The 20771-nt window shown below is 41.0% G+C and overlaps 1 protein-coding gene across 1 annotated transcript in view; it reads right to left on the bottom strand.

Annotated features, from left to right (window-relative positions):
- Positions 1–20771, bottom strand: part of LOC102272565 (aldehyde oxidase 1) — a 71716-nt gene that overhangs the window by 29767 nt on the left and 21178 nt on the right. The window contains exons 13-20 of the mRNA XM_005895029.3: positions 19798–19907; positions 17403–17587; positions 15882–16044; positions 13642–13734; positions 9465–9634; positions 8990–9119; positions 6483–6605; positions 3068–3164 (exon numbers count right to left, since the gene is read on the bottom strand). Of these exons, the coding sequence (XP_005895091.1) occupies positions 3068–3164; positions 6483–6605; positions 8990–9119; positions 9465–9634; positions 13642–13734; positions 15882–16044; positions 17403–17587; positions 19798–19907 (1071 nt within the window). The remainder of the gene's footprint in view (positions 1–3067; positions 3165–6482; positions 6606–8989; positions 9120–9464; positions 9635–13641; positions 13735–15881; positions 16045–17402; positions 17588–19797; positions 19908–20771) is intronic.

Raw genomic sequence — 20771 nt, forward strand, 5'->3', positions numbered from 1 at the left:
TTTATAATTTAATAAAACTTATGAAGTGTCACTACCAAATATACTATAAATTTAACATCTAGAACTACCACTAAAAAAAAATTCACAAAGAGATACACTCAAACCACTATACATAAATAAAAATAGAATTCTAAAAAGTGTAATCCATTGGAAAACAGGGCAAAAAATAAAAAACAGAAGTAAAAAAAAAAAAAACTGTGTCGGTCATCATGTTAGGTGGAAAGCAGAACTTTTACAAATTAAAAATGTATGCAATAAGAGTGATTTGTAAATTATTTGAGAGGGATTCCCAAGAAAATCTTTTATATGAGAATCTGGACTTCCTATCTTATCCGAAATCTGAGTAAAGAGAGTACAGAAGAATAAGTAGATTCTACTTCTTTAATAACATATAAAGGTTACAAGGTCAAGAACCCGGATCTCAGTTTCAATTGAAGTTTTTATCAAAAGTGTACATCAAAAACCCATTTGTCAGTAGGATCAAATCCATGGTATACAATATTAGTGATTCCACCTATCCACACAGAATGAATGTGGTTAAGTTTAAAAAGTACAGAGCTAAAAAATATTAGACAGAGTTGTTTCTGCTTAAACCCATCAGGTGGGCAATATTCTAAGACCCTGTTACATTGTGCTGCCCACCCCACAGCCCTGGACCCACGGTGCCCTCTCCTCACTCTACAGTGTGGCTCACAACTCTCTAGGCTGAAAACCAATTTGTTCAGCTAATCCCTGAGATAAAATGTTATCCCAGGATGGGCTTAGGAGTGATTCCTTCAGGCGTATTTACATTTTAATGAGTTCCTTAAAGACGAAAAGCCGTTAAGATATGAAGGAGTCTCTCCGTACTCTGCCCAATAGGACAGGGTATGGGGAAGATCATTTTAGCTTCAGAGTTCTCCTGCAAATCCTGCTATGGAGATTGTTATCCACTCTCTCAGTGTAAAGCCCAACCCAGCTAATAGGGTTTCACAGAGATGAGTGAGAAGCAGCATAACGTAGAGGAGAGAACGCTAACTTCAGAGGTAAGAAACTTAGATACATTTGATTCCTGGTCAACATCATGTCTCTCCAGCCTTAGTGAGCTCATTTGTAAACCAAATTCTTTAAAGTCCCTCTAGGATGTGGGTTTGATTCCTGGGTTGTGAAGATCCTCTGGAGAAGGAAATGGCAACCCACTTCAGCATTCTTGCCTGGGAAATCCCATGGACAGAGGAGCCTGGTGGGCTACAGTCCATGGAGTCGCCAAGAGTCGGACATGACTGAGCCACTAAACAACAACAAGGGCTATGACACAGCCAGTGAGTAAGGCTGAGATATATATCTTCACAGTTGGTAAAAGTCAACAATGGTATCATTCCCTTCAAGAACACAGTTCATGACTTGATGTGATGCTCAACATATTTAATCTTTTAAATATTCTTTTTTCTGGGGGCATCTGTTTTCCTAAGGGGCAGATTCAGTACCATCATGATTAGTATCTCCAGTTATCTCTCACTGAAACAAGTAGTCATAAATTCTTCATCAAAACGACAATTGGAGAGTAAGAATAAAATCCCTCTGAATCAAGAGAATGAAAACTTAAGTCCATTTTACAGCTTCCTGTTCACTTTTATACTTATCAATAAGGTATTGTGCTGTCATTCAGTTGCTAAGTCATGTCCGACTCTTTGTGACCCTATAGTCTGTGGCCTGCCAGGCTCCTCTGCCCATGGGATTTCCCAGGCAAGAACACTGGAGTGGGTTGCCATTTCCTTCTCTAGGGATCTTTTCGACCCAAGGATCAGACCCATGTATCCTGCATTAAGGTGGATTCTTTACTGCTGGGCTCTATAGGGTATGGGCAACTTAAAATTCAAGAAAGAGATAGATTGAAAAACTTACCTAACTAAATGAAATAATTAAATAATATGTCAAGGACAAACACAATAATCGAATTCTCACACAGAAACATATTATGGAACAAATAGTGCATGGACATATTATGGAGCAAGTGGACGATCAGTATTTCTAAGATACTCTCACCATGGCCTCTCTGTGCAGAAATGCTCCTTCCTTCTCTCCCACAAAATAAACTCACCATTGAGTGTTTGCCAGATTACTAATCCTAAGAATCACCTAGAGCACTGTTAAAATTTGTGAAAAACAGATTCCTAGGCTGCCCTGGATCTTCCAACTCCAGAATTCCAAGGGGCACAGGAATATACATACATACAGAGACAGACAGGCAGAGACAGAGGCAGAGAGATATACACACACATACAGGACAATGAAGCAGGCGTAGTGAAATGTTTATTGGGGAATCTGAGTAAAGGATAATTAGGAGTTTCTCTAATGTTTCTGCAACTTTCCTGAAATTTAAAACTATTTCAAAACAAAAAGTTACAAGAATTTTGTTGGAAAGCTCAAGTCAACTATTTTCCAAGAGGAAATGGCACCCCACTCCAGTACTCTTGCCTGGAAAATCCCATGGACAGAGGAGCCTGGTAGGCTGCAGTCCATGAGGCTGCTAAGAGTCGGACACGACTGAGCGACTTCACTTTCACTTTTCACTTTCATGCATTGGAGAAGGAAATGGCAACCCCCTCCAGTGTTCTTGCCTGGAGAATCCCAGGAACGGGGGAGCCTGGTGGGAGGCCATCTATGGGGTCGCACAGAGTCGGACACGACTGAAGCGGCTTAGCAGCAGCGTATGTAACGAAAGGAAGTCTGCAAGGAAGTAGGGGAAGGAGACAAGGAGGGAGAGAGGAAAGGAAGGAGAAAGCAGAGATGGAGAGGGGTGAAGGAGAAATCAGAAAGGATGACAGAGAAAGAAACATGGACTTTGGAAATCCTTACAAAAGCTATCAATCCGCAATGCTTCATGGTGCCTGCTGTCTAACATGACTAGTAGCAGCAGTAGTGGCTGCTGTCTAACATGACTGTGGTCCTGCTCCTTAACCACTCTGAGCCTCAGTTTCCTGACCTTTGGGAAAACAGACACCAACTGTGTAACTAACACCTGGAGCCATGGCAAGGGAGATCCAGGACTGCTTCCTCTCTCATCATTTGTTAAAGATAGTTTTACCTTCAAGAATTTGATCCACCATTTTAAATGCTTCATCCACATTTCCATACTCCAGTTTCCTCTCTGGCTCAAAGAAGGACTTGTTTTGTATAGCTTCCTAGAAAAGAACAGAAAAGTGAGCCCCCCATCAGCCCCACAGCAGCAGCCACATATGGTGCTGGATCATCTGAGTCTGGGCAGTGCTTCTCTGGCTCTGGCATCACATGCACCCTCATCAGGACCCCATGAGCTGGGTTAAGAACCATGCTGCAGAGAGACTCTCCATGGAGCAAATGGAAATGTCCTCATTGAATTAAAAAACAAAAAACAAAAACTGCTTAGAAAACACCTAGCACCAAGTGGTGGAACTGTTTCCAGGCCAATTATTCTCTTCATTCCACAGCCCGTGTTATGCAGCCAGGGTAACAAGGCACGGGGACTCAGATCTTGGGCTCTGGACCCAGTTGGAGTCGTGTCCATCTTCTGATGTACTAGCTATTTGACTGTGGGTCTATCACTTCACCTCTTTGAGCCTCATTGGTAAATGAAGGTAGAGTTGTACACACAGTTCCAATAGGGTTGTGAAAAGAATAAAATGAAATGAGGCATGAATGAGCTTACATGGTATATAACAAATGTTCTGTTAATGCTATCTGAAGACACTCTAGTGATAAGGACATGATGGCCTTGACTACCGGTCCCAAGCTTCTCCTTTGGGGGAATGAGTCCAGCATTTGCACTTGGGACTTCCAGCCCTGGAAGTAAGATTCCAAGTCTAGAGTGGGTACCACAAATCCACTTATATACTGGTTCCTAATGGTTTCCCTTGGGTGCCTAGTGAAGGACTATAATAGTAAGTACACATTATCAGGGGTGTAGCTAAAAACTCTAGGTTGGTTTTCCTACGTATCTTTGGGAATTCATCTTGCTGTAATCCCTTGGTCCTTGGCAAATGTGACATGTCAGCTCCTGGGAGTATTTCTACAATAGATTATTGTCCATCTATGAAATTCCAGCCTGGTGGCAGCTAGGGATTCTCCAAACTTTGGTTCCCTTTGGCCAACAGTAAGTGTCTAGACCTATTAATATACCTTATGGATATGCTGTTGTGATCCTGCCATTTCCTCCATTCAAAAAGTGGGTTGGTTTGTTTCTACTACCACGAGGCCCAGGGTCTTTGATAGAGTGTTTGTTGATTGCTTCTACTGTTGATTAACTGTGTGACTTTGGGTAACTCAGCCTTTCAGTTTCTGCATCAGAATGGGGATAATAACAGCTTTTACCTCACAGGATTGTTGTGAGCGTTTAGTGACTTATGTAGGAAACCTGTTTGGAACCAGGTAGTCACACAGAGAGCTCTGGGTGTTAGCTATGGTCACGCTGTTGACTGTGACAATTGATAAAAGATTCTGGTTGGGAGCACAGCTTTCTCACCATGGTTATCAGCCTGACTCTTGGGGCCAATAGTTTTGATAGCATTTCCCCACTTAAGCTATTAAAAATTCAAAAAAGCATAAGCTAGGTTACACATGAGTGATAGTGATGGAGATCCATTTATTTTTATCCTATTTGAATTGATAACACATTTCCTACTGGAGTCAATTCATATGATTTTATTTTTTTTAATTGGAGTATAATTGCTTTACAACGTTGTGTTAGTGTCTGCTGTATAACAAAGCCTATGATCTCTTATTAATCTAAGACTCAGATATTCCAGGTTCAAAACAGAAATTAAGTTTCATACATCCAGTTTTTTTTTTTTTTCCTTTGAGTTTAGCCTTTTGCTGCTCGCTCTTTGAGTAACTCAGAGATAATTTCCTGAATATTTCTTGGTCAGGAAAGTGATAAAAGAACTGTAATATGCAAGGAACAAGGCATATTTCCTTGCTATCCACTTTGATTAACTCTTCTTGATCTAGTTGATTGATCTTGGAGAGCTTAACCTTTGACAGAAACATGAGGTATTTCTTCTCCACGATGTCAAAGCTTGGTATTTGATATTGAGATTCTTTGGCAGACAATTCGAGCTATGCTGGTCCAAGTTAGGGGTGGAGGTGGGGGTGGGGGTGGAAAGAGAGTGGTGTCTGTTTGCTTTTGGAATTTTATTTGGCTGGAAAGCAGAGTGTGGGGCAGGGAAAATACTTAGTCACTGGAATTTGGCAAAGAATTATAAACAAAATTTTTGATAAAATATTACACAAATAAATTCTTACTAAGAATTCAAACTCTAAAACAAAATGTTGGGGAAGGAATGTATAAAGTCAGCAATTAAGATGGAAACAGAATGAATTGGAAACTAGCCAGGAAAATTTGGAAAGCCTAATCACTCTTTGACTCAACTAAACTTTTTTATTTTTGTTTCCTTGACACGATTCTTTTTAAATTTCAAAACACTGAGGACACTGTCCAGAAACAAACTCTATGTTCCTTGGCATAAAGCAGCATGATAGGAAATATACCCCAGGCCAAGTTCCCCTGGAGACACTAATCTTGGCCAACTCATTTCCTTATTTTCTGCCTCAGAGCATGCTAGTCACCTAGAGAACAATTTATTCATTATGTCGTGGAGATAATATTGTATTCCCAGATTACATTCGGTCTCTATGTGCTGAATCTAATCTACTCATGCTGTTTTCCCAACTTTCATGCTTTTATTACTTCGTAAATTATAAGAACCAATGAAATATATGCAGAAGAATACTCATATCATTTCATGGAGATGAGTCTTAAAACCTTTATAAATTTCAAAAAATCTTTTAAGAAACAGGATAGGAAATGCAGTTCCCCAATTTGTTCAAGTTGCCAAAATAGCTGTAGGCATCATAGGATCTGTTTCTCATACTTACTTAAGATATGCATTAAAAGATCTAAAACTAGGGTCACAGTATATGCTTCATGGAGCTTCTTGTTGGTTTTCACTATGTACCTAAAAGAGTCCCGGTGAAGGTGGATATGGAGCCCTGGGTGTGCCCCCTCTCCTGGACATTGCTGGGTGCCCATGTGGCATTCTTTCCACCTGCCCCTTCCAAACAGTGCCCAGATTTCTGTTGAGGTCTCCATCACTCCCCATACAGCCCATGAACCTCAAGGAAATCTGACCCTCCAGCAGTAACCAACAGCTTTTGCCTATCATGAATCCAGAGAGGGACATGTGACCTATATGCCTGATGATGCTGGGTCCCAGGACTGGTGGGGTGCGGAGTTGGTGGTGTTCTCTCTGCCATCCTATGACCACAGGAGATAAAGCCCGGACCATGGGGAGCAAGGAGGAGACTCGGAAGACCAGCTTTCTTGCTAATAGTGACAGAGTTTGAGGAAAAACAAAGCCCCTGTGTTTTGGAAGCCACTTTGAGTCAGATTTTTTTTCCTGTTTCTGGCATTTTAAATGATACACCACTTAAATGTGCTCCTCTGGCCCCACCCTTGAACTCATTACCTCAATGGTTAGGATCACTGGCTCCAAATCTTGGTAGACAATCTTCACTTGCTGAGCAGCTCGCTTTGCCTGGACCTCGGAATCGGCTATCACGGCGCAGACAAGCTGACCCACACAAGACACCTGCAATACAGAATAGACTTCTAGTTCCAAGGAGGGCAGGCAGCAGGTCCTTTCCTTCTGTTCATCTTCCTCCTCCTGCCAGCACAGAGCTAGACACACAGGGGACTTCACCGCAGTGCCGTGGTTAAGGAAGGCTTCTGTAGAGAAGTCAATTTGTCAGAGTTGGCCTGCTGACCTCTGGGAAGTCTCTGCACTGGGAGAGTGAGGACTTCTTGCTCCATCATTGGCAGCGGTGGCTGAAGAGGGACTGGTGTGATGCTGCCTCACGTAGAGCAGACTCAGGCTTTGAGGATCTGAGGATCTGGCCTAGGAGAGTCAGTCCCACGGCTTGACCTGGGGCTGCCACACTGCGAATGGGACCATTCTGAGAGGAGGCTTCTGCCTTCATGACAGGAAGGACCAGAAGGTCAAGACCATCTCAGCCAGAGAGGAAGGAGGGAGGGGACAGTGGTCTCTGCCCTGAACTGGGGAGCACAGGCTTTTTCAGGGAGAGACATGATCGTAGGAGCCACGAGTGAGTTGGGAGCAGTCACCATTTCACCTGCAGGTGGGGTACACAGATGGCCTAAGGAGTTCACCCAGGGACCAGGGCAGAAAGTCAATGGGGAAACACAAAACCAAGGCTCTAGAAAAGTGAAATAGTCAGGACTGGAAGAAGTCATAGGACCACTGGACTCTCTTTCCCACCTTTTATTGTGATCCAAATCAAAACATAATCACTCATTTTTCAGATTGACATTAGATTATTAGGACTTTTCTACAGTAAGCATATAGTAGTTTTATCACCAGATAAAAATGGTGGTAAAAAAGAGTTAAATCCAGGCACAGGCGCGTGCACACACACACACACACATGTATTTGTTGGGTGTAGGTGGGTGGGGTCAGTGGGTAGATGAATGAAACAAGAATTGCAGATGTTAATCATTGTTGAAGCTGGATGATGGGTTTATGGGGATTCATTGTACTCTCCTCTATTTTTGTGTGTGTTTAACATTTCTGCCATGAAATGATTTTTTAAAGATATAGCATGATAAGGACAAATGTTAAAATCGGGATGAAACTAACAGAGACAATCATTCACAATGGCTCTGCTCTCTGCTCTCCACATACATGGGGTTTGCCACATGACCTGGTACACAAGCACGCCCCTGAGATGCTCAAAGTCAGTGTCCCCACACCTCAGGGAGTTGTGCTATCGTGTGGCCCAAGATGGCTTTGCTTGTCTAGTTAACATTTATGCAAAGCCATAGTTCTCATCGTCTTCCAGGACCACACAGCCCTGCCTTGGGAGAGTGCAACCTTGACTTCAGACACTCAGTCACCAAACTTTCATTTTTATCAACTAAGCCTCCTAGCGAGAGCCAGCGGCAGAGACTCTTTCAAATGATGAAGCTCTTTTGGGTGAACACTGAATGGAAGTTAAGCAGAAAACCTTCTGGACACTGCCCTGGCTGCATTTCCTCATGAGTTCAGATACAGTAGTCAATGTTTTTTATCCTTTGAAACTTTCAGGTGGTAATAGTGCTATCACTGTTCCTCTGCTTATTTACCCTGCTTTGCAGGAAGCAGCGTGAAATCTACAGATGAATCAGACGTGGGCTCTCACTCCAGACATTTACCAGGGGAAATAGATAAGACATTGAAATAAATAAGCTCAGTACAGGGTAGAAAGTGTAAATATAGGTTCACTTTGCCTTCTCCTTAAGTTCTGCGAGGACAAGGACCACACGGGTCTTGCTCACCTGCATCAGGTGCTCACTTAAAAGATGCCTGTTGAATACACAGTGTATGAATGAATGAGTCAGGGTGAGTTCAGACAGGGAGAGAACTCCTGGGTTAAAGGATAGGAAAGGCTTCATAGTGGGGATATCACTTGAACTTGGATGCTGGACACACCGAGACTGGAACCATAGCAAGGATTCTCAGGGAAAGGATCAGCAAATAAAAGTTCTCATTATTCTCCTCTCATTTATCCTTTCCTGAGTATGAAAGCAGCACATGATCTTACCACCATTAGGAAAAAATATAAAACACTCAAGTGTCTTTTATATAACTAGCCAACTTCCTTACTTATGTGGAATATGAATGTTTTTGAACTAATTCACTATTAAAGTATAGTGATTTATAATAAGCATTCAAAGAATATTGGAATCCTTTACGATGTGCCAAATTCAATGCTATCTTTAAGAAAATATGAAGTGCCAATAACTGAGGAAGGTACTTTTTTTTTTTTTGGCCACACCGAGAGGCAAGTGGAATCTTAGGTTCCCGGTAAGGGGCTGAACTCACACGCCCTACAATGGAGACTTGGAGTTTTAATCACCGGACCAGTAGGGAAGTCCCTGAGGAAGTTACCTTTAAAACAGAAAGCAAAAATGCAGTACCTCATCTGTTGACAGAAGTTGATCAGCGTCAGTTAAAAAGCCAAAGGTGGTGTTGATGCCTGGAAGATGTTCCCCAGTCAGGATGTCTACCACCCCAGGCAGGCTGAGAGCTGCAGAGACATCGATAGACCTAGACAAGAACACACAGAACAGAGCTACTCAGAGGAGCCCCACAGCCTGCAGGCCATGGAGAATGTGCCATCAGAGAATAAGACACAAGAGAGGGAAGATATGCCCCCAAACCTTAAAATAGTTCTATGCCACACAATCGAGAAAGAATTTCTGGGACAATGAAGTTTTTCTATGGAGGGACAAATTGTAGTAAATCCTACACTTCAACCCCATTTCACTTCAAATCTACATTGGACATTGCCAACAAATAGCTTATCCTCTTCAGACAGTTACTTTTCACTAACATGACTTATCCCCCAAAAGCAATCATTATTGTTTGTTGGATAAAAACTTTATCACTTACACAATCTTAGCATGAGCTCTTGAACTTGTTACAAAAGTCAAGAACAGTTCCCGGTCCACCACAGGCATGTCATCACAGTAGATGGCTTCGCCCGTGGCATGCTTAATACCAGACAGGTGCATGATGGGATGGCCAATTGGGTCTTGAGAAAGCTGCTTTAGGTCTGCATTCTGTTTAATCGATAACCAACACATCATTTTTATAATCATATTATGCACAACTCTACATAATTTACATTCAAGCCAGAACACTTCTGAAAATAAAAACATCACTATTAATAACACCAGGACAGTAAACTTATTTCAGTCATTCAGTAGGCAAACTGGGATGTGCAGCCATGGTGTTGTTCTTATTTTTTTCCCCCAGTATTTTGAATATAGACCACAAATATCTTTAACACAGGTTCTATTTGTGTAAGTAAATGAATGTAAATCTTTCTTCTTGGTTATATAAAATAACATCTTTTTACAAACGATCATGTATATCCTTAACTTTCATTATCAAAATTATCTGACTCTTGTAGCTAGGCATGTCACGTGTACTATTTGCAGAAAAGCCTAATTACCATGGTTGTAGAAAATATCAAGTGCATTCAATCACAAGAGCTTTTCTTATTTTCTATTTTGAGTGAGGAAGTCTTACCAATGCTAAGACTCATCATTTAGACAATCCTGATAAAGAATGAAGACATAGAAAGCTGCATTTTGAGTAATGATTCATTAATGTTACTATTTCTTAGAGATCCATGGAGTAAAATGTCTTGCCACTGGCTTTATAAATACCTTGTACTTTATAAATACCTTGTGCTATCATAAATACCTTACATGAGTTTCATTAACCAAAATGAAATTAAGAAATACAACATCTCCTCCAGTATTTCAAATATGAGAGAATTGTTAGCTTTCTTGGTTGCTTATTGGAAGAAGAAAATTGGAGGTATGAAGAAAGAAGAATTAAGAGACATTCCCTAGTGGCTCAGTGGTAAAGAATCCACCTGCATTGCAGGAGACCTAGGTTCGATCCCTGGGTAGGGATGATGCCCTGGAAAAGAAAATGGCAATTCACTCCAGTATTCTTGCCTGGGAAATCCCATGGACAGAAGAAGCCTGGAGTGCTACAGTTCATGGGGTCAGAAAAGAGTCGGACACGACTGAGCAACTAAACAGCAGCAACAATAGAACAAGTTCAGAGACTAGGGGCAAGGCTAAAGTTGCCACAGGTGTTGCTGATGGAACTGTGGGAGGTGGAAATTCCAGGAAAATTGCCAGTCAAGCAGCCACCATCTAAAGGCTACTCTCTGAAAGGAGAAGGCAGCTCTGAGGCCTGGAGTTTGCCCTGTGATGCAGTGCTGAGCCGTCCCATCCACACTTCATTGGATCAGTCTTTCATCCGGCACCAGGGCTGAGGCCAGATGCGCAGAGCCTTTGCTCGAGAAGACTTGGGCCCAAGGTTGGTCAGCCAAGGTGAGGCCCAGAGAGAGCTAAAGGAACTAAAGGCCTCTCTTCCCCATCCCACCTGCTGCCCTACACTGCTGTTCACAGGGTCACCCCAAGCCTGGTTGGGGCAGGGACTCTCTCTGAGATGAGGCTTACAGTGATTGCAGCACATGGCAGGAGGGAAGACAGAACAGTCGCCAACAGAACACCTACTGGTCAAGACCTTTCCTGGGGGGAAAAGAAGCCATGGAAGCCGTTTCTAAATCAGTATCATTTAAGGCGGGTGGCGCTAGTGGTAGCCAACCTGCCTGCCAATGCAGGAGACGGAAGGGATGAGGGTTCAGTCCCTGGGTTGGGAAGATCCCCTGGAGAAGGGCATGGCAACCCATTCCAGTACGCTTGCCTGGAGAATCCCATGGACAGAGGAGTCTGGCGGGCTATAGTCTGTAGGGTCCAAAGAGGCAGACATGACTGAAGCAACTCACATGCACGCATGGGAAATTTTCTAAAAGTATATTCTTTCGTATTTGAGTCCCAGAATGTGCAGTTGAGAAAGCTTACACGTTGCATATTGACAATAAATGAGATGTTCGCTATCACCTAGAGTGGTGTGTGTGTGCTCAGTCTTGTCTGACTCTTTGTGACCCCAGGGATGTTAGCCCTCCAAGCTCTTCTGTCCATGGGATTTTCCAGGCAAGAATCCTGGAGTGGGTTGCTATTCCCTTCTCCAGGGGATCTTCCCTACCCAGGGATTGAAACTCACATTTCCTGAGTCTCCTTCATTGGCAGGTGGATTCTTTACCACTAGTGCCCTGGAATGGGAAGCCCTGGATGCTCTGAACTTATTCCTATTTCATATAAAATGTACTGTTTTACAGCAAAATATACTTTTACTGATTAACATTTATTGTTTTAAAGTCCATATTTGTTTCACTTAAATGTAAACTTCAATTTCGTAGTTACTACAATACAAGGCACAAAAAAATTAGTATTAGCTGAGCTTTTGTGTGTGTGTGTGTTCATCCTGACTTTATACAAACTGGAAAGCAGAAGATTATGAATAAAAATTATTTAGAACTTGGCCTAAGTACCATTAACTAAAGGTGGCTGCTAAGTCACTTTAGTCGTGTCCGACTCGTGTGCAACCCCATAGACGGCAGCCCACGAGGCTCCCGATCCCTGGGATTCTCCAGGCAAGAACACTGGAGTGGGTTGCCATTTCCTTCTCCAATGCATGAAAGTGAAAAGTGAGAGTGAAGACGCTCAGTCATATCCGACTCTAGTAGGTCACAAATGTAGAGGAAGGGGGAAAATGAGAGAACATTTTACATATTCAGGCAATATGACCATATAATATAAATATGAAATTGATGAAGATGTAACAGTTTTTAAGCCAGTTGTAATGACTGTACTAATGGAAGGGTATGTATCTGATTACTTGCTTGTGCTTGTCACACAGCTAAAGACACCATGGAGCAAAGAACACTGTCACCTCTAACGGGTGATCTCTGATTTGGAGGAAAAAAATGCTGGTCATGAGTGCTGAAGTTTCTCTAGCAAAGTGGGTATTTGTATGTGTGAAAACCTAGAAAAAACAGAAACAAAATCAAAACATCTGTGTGAGAAATACACTACTTCCAAAACTTGGTCTTGCAATCTATAATAACAAGCTACGTGAAGATTATCGCTTTTCTCTGAATGATTTAAAAGCCCATTCATTTGTTGTTTTTCCTGTGGTTGTTGAAGTTTATTCCATGGTCAAGGCAATGTTAAGGTATCTATAAGCCAAACATTGCAGTAACTGTATTTTACACTGGGAAAAGGGAAGCTATTTTTGACTTTCAAAATGATCGCTTTCAACACTTTCAATGGAGTTTGGTGTATTTGACTTTTGAACATATTGAACCTAAAAACTGAAGAGGTATACATCAACTTCATTGTTCATTACAACATACTGCAAAGTTTTATAACTAAGTCCAATGATAGATCCGATGAACTGAATCTATTTAAAAAGAATCTTTTAAAAGCCTTTTCATGTTCTTCACTTAATAAAACCCTCAAGGTAAAGTTTCTTTACCAATAGGTAAAGAATAGCTGACCAATAGGATGACTTCAGGCGATACTCTTATGACATTGTAGCTGAAAATTCCATTTGAAGGTTATGAGAAATTCTGTTCTAAAAGCATTCATTAGGACAGCCTGAAATTAACTCTTAGAACTTATGCTTGATTCAGCTCTAAAACTCTAATTCACAGAGAAAACACTTGGAGAAGGGAGACTGGGAGAACAAAGTATCACCACATTCAAACAAAATAAACCAGAAGCTCGTTCGAAAAGCATTACTGCATTTTCATCAGCCTCCAAGGGCTCTGTGAATAAAATCAAAGCAGCCCACGGCCCTGATACAGCGCCAGGGGCAAGGGCAAGGGCAAGGGCATGTGGCAGACTAGGCAGCTTGTTCATATCAGTGGTACAAAACCACAGAACAAAAACACATTTGAACTCTTCAAGTTCAAAACAGACATTTAAAAAAATAACCATTGCTAGCTTAATTATTAATCACAATACTTCACTGATTTTGAAGTTTTAATCAACACTAAGTAGGCTGTAGTTTCACCAGAAGGGGAGTTCAGGCTACAAAGTCATGAGAATCACTGAGAGGTAAGTGGGATGTCCACGTGAAGAAGTTTTAGCCTGGGTCTTTTGAATTTAAAAAAAAAAGAAAAAAAAAAGTCACTAACCTGGTACTTTAATGTACTCCAGTAATGTCTGGAATGAAGATCTTCTAAAGCACTCTCATACTTGCTTGCAAGGCCAGGATAGTGAACAGGGTCCTGAAAAGTAGAACCATTGTAGATATTTAAAATATGCCAGAATGGTCTTGGGAGAGAGGCTAGCATGGTTCTTAGCTCTGCTGTGAAGTTTAATCTTTTTTAAGTACTTGCCTAATTCAGAATCCTGGAAGTACAAGCAGGGTTCTCCCTGACCTCCAGGACACACCTTTGGAAGATCCATTCATAGGACAATGTTTTATGAAGAGCTAAGTGAGTACAGTAGATCACTTACTCCCAATATCTTTATGTTTCTTAGGATTCTTTCACGTGCCTTCCTAAATGATTTGAGGACTTACAAACCAATAAAACAGGAAGGTAGAAGCTAAGTAAATAATTGGAAAAGAAGAGAGGATTTAAACCAGGAAAAGGTCAGAGCAAAGGTGCACCATTGCTAATGAGTATCAAACTCTGTTCTGTATCCCCTGGGCAACCAGGAAGGAGGGAAGATGCTGGGGCTGCCTCTCTGCCACAGTCTCCCAGCAGGAAGCATTCTAGGGCCCTAGGAGGAACAATTCCTAGAGTTGAGTAAACCTGGGTCATTTGATCCTTACACATGATTTTAAACAGTGCACCTAATGGTTCTTTTTTCTTTTATTTTTTAAATTAATTTTTTGGGAGTATACTTCTTTATAATGTTGTGTTAGTTTCTATTGTACAGCAAAGTGAATCATCTATGCATATTCAGAAATCTCGTCTTTTTTGGTTTTCCTTCCCTTACAGGTCATCACAGAGCACTGAGTAGTGTTTTCTATGCTATACAGTGGGTTCTCATTAGTTATCCATTTTATACATAGTAGTGGGTATATGTCAATCCCCATGTCCCAATTCATCCCACTTTCCCTTCCCCTCTCTGTACCCATAAGTTTGTGTATCTCCATTTCTGTTTTGCAAGTAAGTTCATCTGTACCACCTAATGGCTATTTTTTACAATATAAAATTTTTAAGAGAAAATTAAAGCCAACAAAGCCTATTATTTTGAATAGTAGAGCAATATTAACAGAGGAAATTGAATTGAAGGTAAAAGACTATAAGATGGAAGTTGTAATTTATATCATTTGATTCATCCAATAAATTATATTAGTTTACTATTAATTGAAGGAGTTGGCTTTATTTTCTCTCTTTGGATAACCTGGTGACAATAAGTCACTTATATATGATTTCAAGCTTCTATTCTGAAAACTTTGATATGACTGTTCTGGTTTTTTGTTCTACTCACGTATAATGAGAAGATACCTGCAGAAGCAATGATAAGAGAGAACTCCATGTCTCTAATTTAAAGTGATCATACTTTTTTATGATCACACATACTTATTTTTTTATCATACATACTAATTTCTATACCACATGAGGATTGTTCATGGCTTCTGATCTAGTTTGGTCTTGCCACCAGACCAAACTAGATCAGAAGCCATGAACAATGCTAATAATTTCAAGGAAAAGCACAGTGATCTTATCTTTCATTAAACTGTCACTCTTTGTCTTACCTGTTAGCCGGGCTTGTTTAGGATTAATGTGATCAACATGGTTCAAGTTCCCTTTGGGTATAGCAAATTTATTCTGAAATAAAGATTTTTTTGTTGTGTCCTTCCTAGTCAACAGTCTTGTAAACTTTAATTGTTTGTCATAAGGGAGACCAGATGCAAGAATGCCCGGATGATTACTACTATGATTATTAGGCAGTCTTCACCATGGTTCTCTGAAGTATTAGGGACCATAGGAAGCCTTTTCCTATGATAATCCATTTCTCAGTAACCTTATGGAGAGGCTTCCATCACCATCTTACAAGTGAGAGAAACAAAGTTGAACCCAGAGAAGAAAGCCAAAATGCTTTTCTGAGGGAAAATATGTTCAAACCAGTAACAAGTTCTCTGAACACCATCGAGACACACAACAGGTCAGAAAAATAAGTGAGTGGTGCTAAATCAGATCCCACACAACTCTGTGCTTGACTTGCAATTTTTCCCCAAGCACACACCCCATCAACAGATGGCCTGCCGTATGCCCTGCAAGCCCGTGAGTTTCTGATGTGGGTTGTCTTTTCTACTCTATTCGATAGCTTTTTGGCAGGGGTTGTTGCCTTTTCTGCTTTGGACATTCTCAGAGGCCCCCAGGCCTGGGAAAGTGAACATGTGGTCAGTTCCACTTACCATCCCCTTCAAAATCTGTGACACTTCCAGGTAGAACTTGAACAGGAAGCTGACAATGAGGGTCCTCTTGAACTCCACCCTCCCACCTGGGGCTGAGCCTGGGAGGGAGACTTCATCCAGAATCAGCCTGCAAGCTGCATCCAGCATCTCTTCATTCCAGGGCCTGTGAGGTTCAAAAGAGGATTCCTAGCCCAACAGGACTCACTACCCCACAAGCTCAGCTAACAGGTAAGACAAAGAGTGACAGTTAAATGAAAAAAAAAAAAAAAAAAAGAGTACAAGCTCCAGAGTCAGGCAATCCAAGTTCAAATCACAGTCCACCATTCTCAGGGTGTCTGACCTGGGCACACCACTTAATCACCTGTAAAAGTGCAATCATGATAGAATTTACCTCATGCAATGGTCATGAGAAAGAAATGACAACTTGTGTTAAGTCCTCAACCCAGGAGTAACTGCCCTTTATATCACTAGAATGTTGACTGCATGCTAGGTTGTTTTAATTCTGTTTTATGGGGCTTACTGCTGGCTCAGTCTGTAAAGAGTCTGCCTGCAGTACAGAAGACTTGGGTTCGATGCCTCGGTTGGGAAGATCCCCTAGAGACAGGAATGGCAACTTACTCCAGTATCCTTGCCTGGAGAATTCAATCAACATAGAAGCCTATACACTCCGTGGAGTCACAAAGAGTCAGACATGACTGAGTGACTAACACTTACTTACTTAGGCACCTTACATGTATTGATTCTGGGAGACATGTATTCATATATATGTATTCATATCTGGAGAGAGTGAAGGACTGGACAGGGAAGCCTGGCGTGCTGCAGTCCATGGGGTCCTGGAGTCAGAGGTACTGAACAACAACAATGTATTCAACCACTTAATCCTCTCAAATGCCCTATGAGGCATGACATATGATTATTCCCCTTTGACAGATAAGGAAACTGTGGTACTGTAAGATTAAGTAAGCTGACTGAGATCACATAATTTATAGGAGTTGAAATGAGATTCTAACCCAGGCAGTGTGGCTTGATCAAGATCATGGTTTTAACCATTAGTTTATTACTTCTGAAATGGTAATCAATACCTAGTGAAGGCTTAAGAAATAATGGCTATATCTATAGTCCAGTTATTACCTGTAGAAATAAACAGCCAGGTATGCAATACACTTAGCAAGTTATTGAAAAACAAACTCCCATAATGAATCTTTCATAATGATAAATTATTCTCTCACAATAAAGAATGCAGATTTACTCATTTTGTTTACTGTGTCTCTATATCAATACTGTTGGGAGATGGGTACACACACACACACACACACACACACACACACACACACACACTCACACTCACACTATATGGTGCCCACTTCAGGATTCACTAAGACACATGGAAATAATCACGAAATCCTGTTAGAATTCCAAGTCATTAAACAGAAAGGTGGTAAGTATTTTTCTTCTTGTAATTACATGTCACCATGGAAAGAGCCACTTGGTTCCCTGGAATCTCAGGCCGTGATTCCATACCTTCCAATGAGTTTCTGGCAGGAATTATTTGCAAGGATGGTGGTTGGACCAACGCCTCCGTATGCAATGGATAACTCTCTGATGATGCCATCTCCTTTTCCAAAACACACTCTCATTCCCGAATTAACTATTGCAAGCGCATTCTGTTGCCGCTGGGCTTGTCGGAAGGCTGACACAAACTCCCACTAAAAGCAAAAGTGATGGAGAACATAGGCAAAACACTCTCCGACATACATCACAGCAGGATCCTCTATGACCCACCTCCCAGAATATTGGAAATAAAAGCAAAAATAAACAAATGGGACCTAATTAACCTTAAAAGCTTCTGCACAACAAAGGAAACCACAAGCAAGGTGAAAAGACAGCCTTCAGAATGGGAGAAAATAATAGCAAATGAAGCAACAGACAAACAACTAATCTCAAAAATATACAAGCAACTCCTACAGCTCAATTCCAGAAAAATAAATGACCCAATCAAAAAATGGGCCAAAGAATTAAATAGACATTTCTCCAAAGAAGACATACAGAGGGCTAACAAACACATGAAAAGATGCTCAGCATCACTCATTATCAGAGAAATGCAAATCAAAACCACTATGAGGTACCATTTCATGCCAGTCATAATGGCTGCGATCCAAAAGTCTACAAGCAATAAATGCTGGAGAGGGTGTGGAGAAAAGGAACCCTCTTACACTGTTGGTGGGAATGCAAACTAGTACAGCCACTATGGAGAACAGTGTGGAGATTCCTTAAAAAACTGGAAATAGAACTGCCTTATGATCCAGCAGTCCCACTGCTGGGCATACACACTGAGGAAACCAGAAGGGAAAGAGACACGTGTACCCCAATGTTCATTGCAGCACGGTTTATAATAGCCAGGACATGGAAGCAACCTAGATGTCCATCAGCACATGAATGGATAAGAAAGCTGTGGTTCATATACACAATGGAGTATTACTCAGCCATTAAAAAGAATACATTTGAATCAGTTCTAATGAGGTGGATGAAACTGGAGCCTATTATACAGAGTGAAGTAACCAGAAAGAAAAACACCAATACAGTATACTAACGCATATATATGGAATTTAGAAAGATGGTAACAATAACCCTGTATACGAGACAGCAAAAGAGACACTGATGTATAGAACAGTCTTTTGGACTCTGTGGGAGAGGGAGAGGGTGGGATGATTTGGGAGAATGGCATTGAAATATGTATAATATCATATATGAAACGAGTTGCCAGTCCAGGTTCGATGCACGATACTGGATGCTCGGGGCTGGTGCACTGGGACAACCCAGAGGGATGGTATGGGGAGGGAGGAGGGAGGAGGGTTCAGGATGGGGAACACATGTACACCTGTGGCAGATTCATTTTGATATATGGCAAAACCAATAAATTATTGTAAAGTTAAATAAAATAAAATTTAAAAAAAAGGCAAAAGTGAAGTGGCACTGGTAGAAACGCACTGAGTGACAACTATACACTAGGCAGTTGGAATGCACTGCCTCACCGGGTCCTCGCCACACTCTCTTGAGCTGAACCGTGCCCCCTCAAAAGTGACATCTTGAAGTCTTAGTTCCCAGTAGTACCTCAGGATGTGACTGTATTAGGAGTTAGGGTCTTTAAAGAGGCAATTAAGTTAAAAATGAGATAATTGAGGTGGGCAATAATCTAACACAGTGGTGTCCTCATAAGAAGAGGAAATTTGGACATAGACACAGAGGGAAAACCATGTGGAGACACAGAGAGAAGATAGTTATCTACTAGCCAAGGAGAGAAGCTTCAGAGAAAATCAACACTGCCAACACCTTGATATCAGACTTCTGGCCTCCAGAAGTGAGAGGGTAGTTAAGCCACTGAGGCTGTGGTTCTTTGCAGCCCTAGCTAGCAAAATCATACACTTTCCAAGGCAGGCTCGATCATTCCCATTTACAGGTGAGAATCCTAGGCTCAGATTGATTCAGTAGGTCTGAACTAGGATTCATTCTTGAGTCTGACTCCAAAGCCCTTCTTCCTACCACTAAGTTCTATTGTAAATTTATAGCTTCTTCAAAACCTCAAGGTATAAGTAGAGGTATAGTTTCCAGTTTTACTTGTGACAAAGCCTCACAGTACAAAGAATTTTTAAAAATCTGTAGGAAGGTAACTTTAGAGCTTGGTTTCAACAAGGGGAGGTAGGGAGGGAGAGAGAGAGAAGGATGGAGAGAAAAGCAGAGTCAAAGGTCTCATGATTCTAAGAATGATGGAGAGTACTTAATACAAGTGAAAAATATTCGCAGATCCTCATATTCTCCACTACTCCACTCAACACCTTTTTTTAAACTCTCTTATAGGTTGGAATTAACAAGCTGTAGGCTCGCAGGTAAAATGAAGAAATTGAAAGGACAGTCTCACCTTCTTTGAATAGGGGATGTTCACTGAGATCAAGATTTCTTCAGGCTTAAGATCGGCACTTGGGCACTTTCTGAGAAACTGCTCATTTAAAGGAATCTGTCGTCTTCCTTCTGTGGAAAGAAAGAACACTTTCCTTGGCATCTGTTCTTTATTAAAGAATCAAATTCCCAAAATTTGGGAAATAATTCTACCAAGTACAGGAAACTGATCAGGAAAAGAAGTGCTCTTCCTATGTTTAAAAAAATCTTTCACCATGTAATAGTGTCCTGCAGTGCTTCATCCCATCTAGGGCCCATCTTTTTTATTTTTATTTTGCCTTTTTTCTTGATTATAAATAAAAATATCTAGGTGAGTAGCCCAGAGGTCAGGCAGAGATGGACCTTAGGAATCACTTCCTGAACCATACGATTCATTTTGAGATTTGTGAGAAGAAAGAAGATATTAATATCTTTTGATATTCTAATCAAGTCATTCAACAAACATTTATTGTGTATAATCAAGAACTCTACTCAGTACAATAGTGAATAAATTGCCTTTAATGAATTTTTACACTAGTGAGATGTAGTCTTAATTGTTTCTATCTTTTCTCAGCACCTAAAGAATTTCTGTTCTTTAATCAATATATTGGAGGGAGGAACTATTTAAAGGTATAATGAAATAGGACTTTGGGATAAAAACTAAGAATCTTTTGATGTTTATATTTAGATCACAAAACCTAATTCTCCATGAATGATTTTTTTAAAGGATGTTACTTAAGTTGATAACTGAATATACATCTTTTTTAGAACTTTATTTTTTAATTGGTGGAAAATTTTGTTTTGGTTTCTGCCGTACAACAACATGAATCAGTCATGATTATATACATATCCCTTTCCTCCTGAGCCTCCCTCCCCTCCCCCAATCCTATCCCTCTAGGTCCTCACAGAGCACCAGGCTGGTCTCCCTGTGTTATTTAGCAACTTCCCACTAACTAT

Source organism: Bos mutus, chromosome 2 (assembly GCF_027580195.1).
Source record: "Bos mutus isolate GX-2022 chromosome 2, NWIPB_WYAK_1.1, whole genome shotgun sequence".
NCBI lineage: Eukaryota > Metazoa > Chordata > Mammalia > Artiodactyla > Bovidae > Bos > Bos mutus.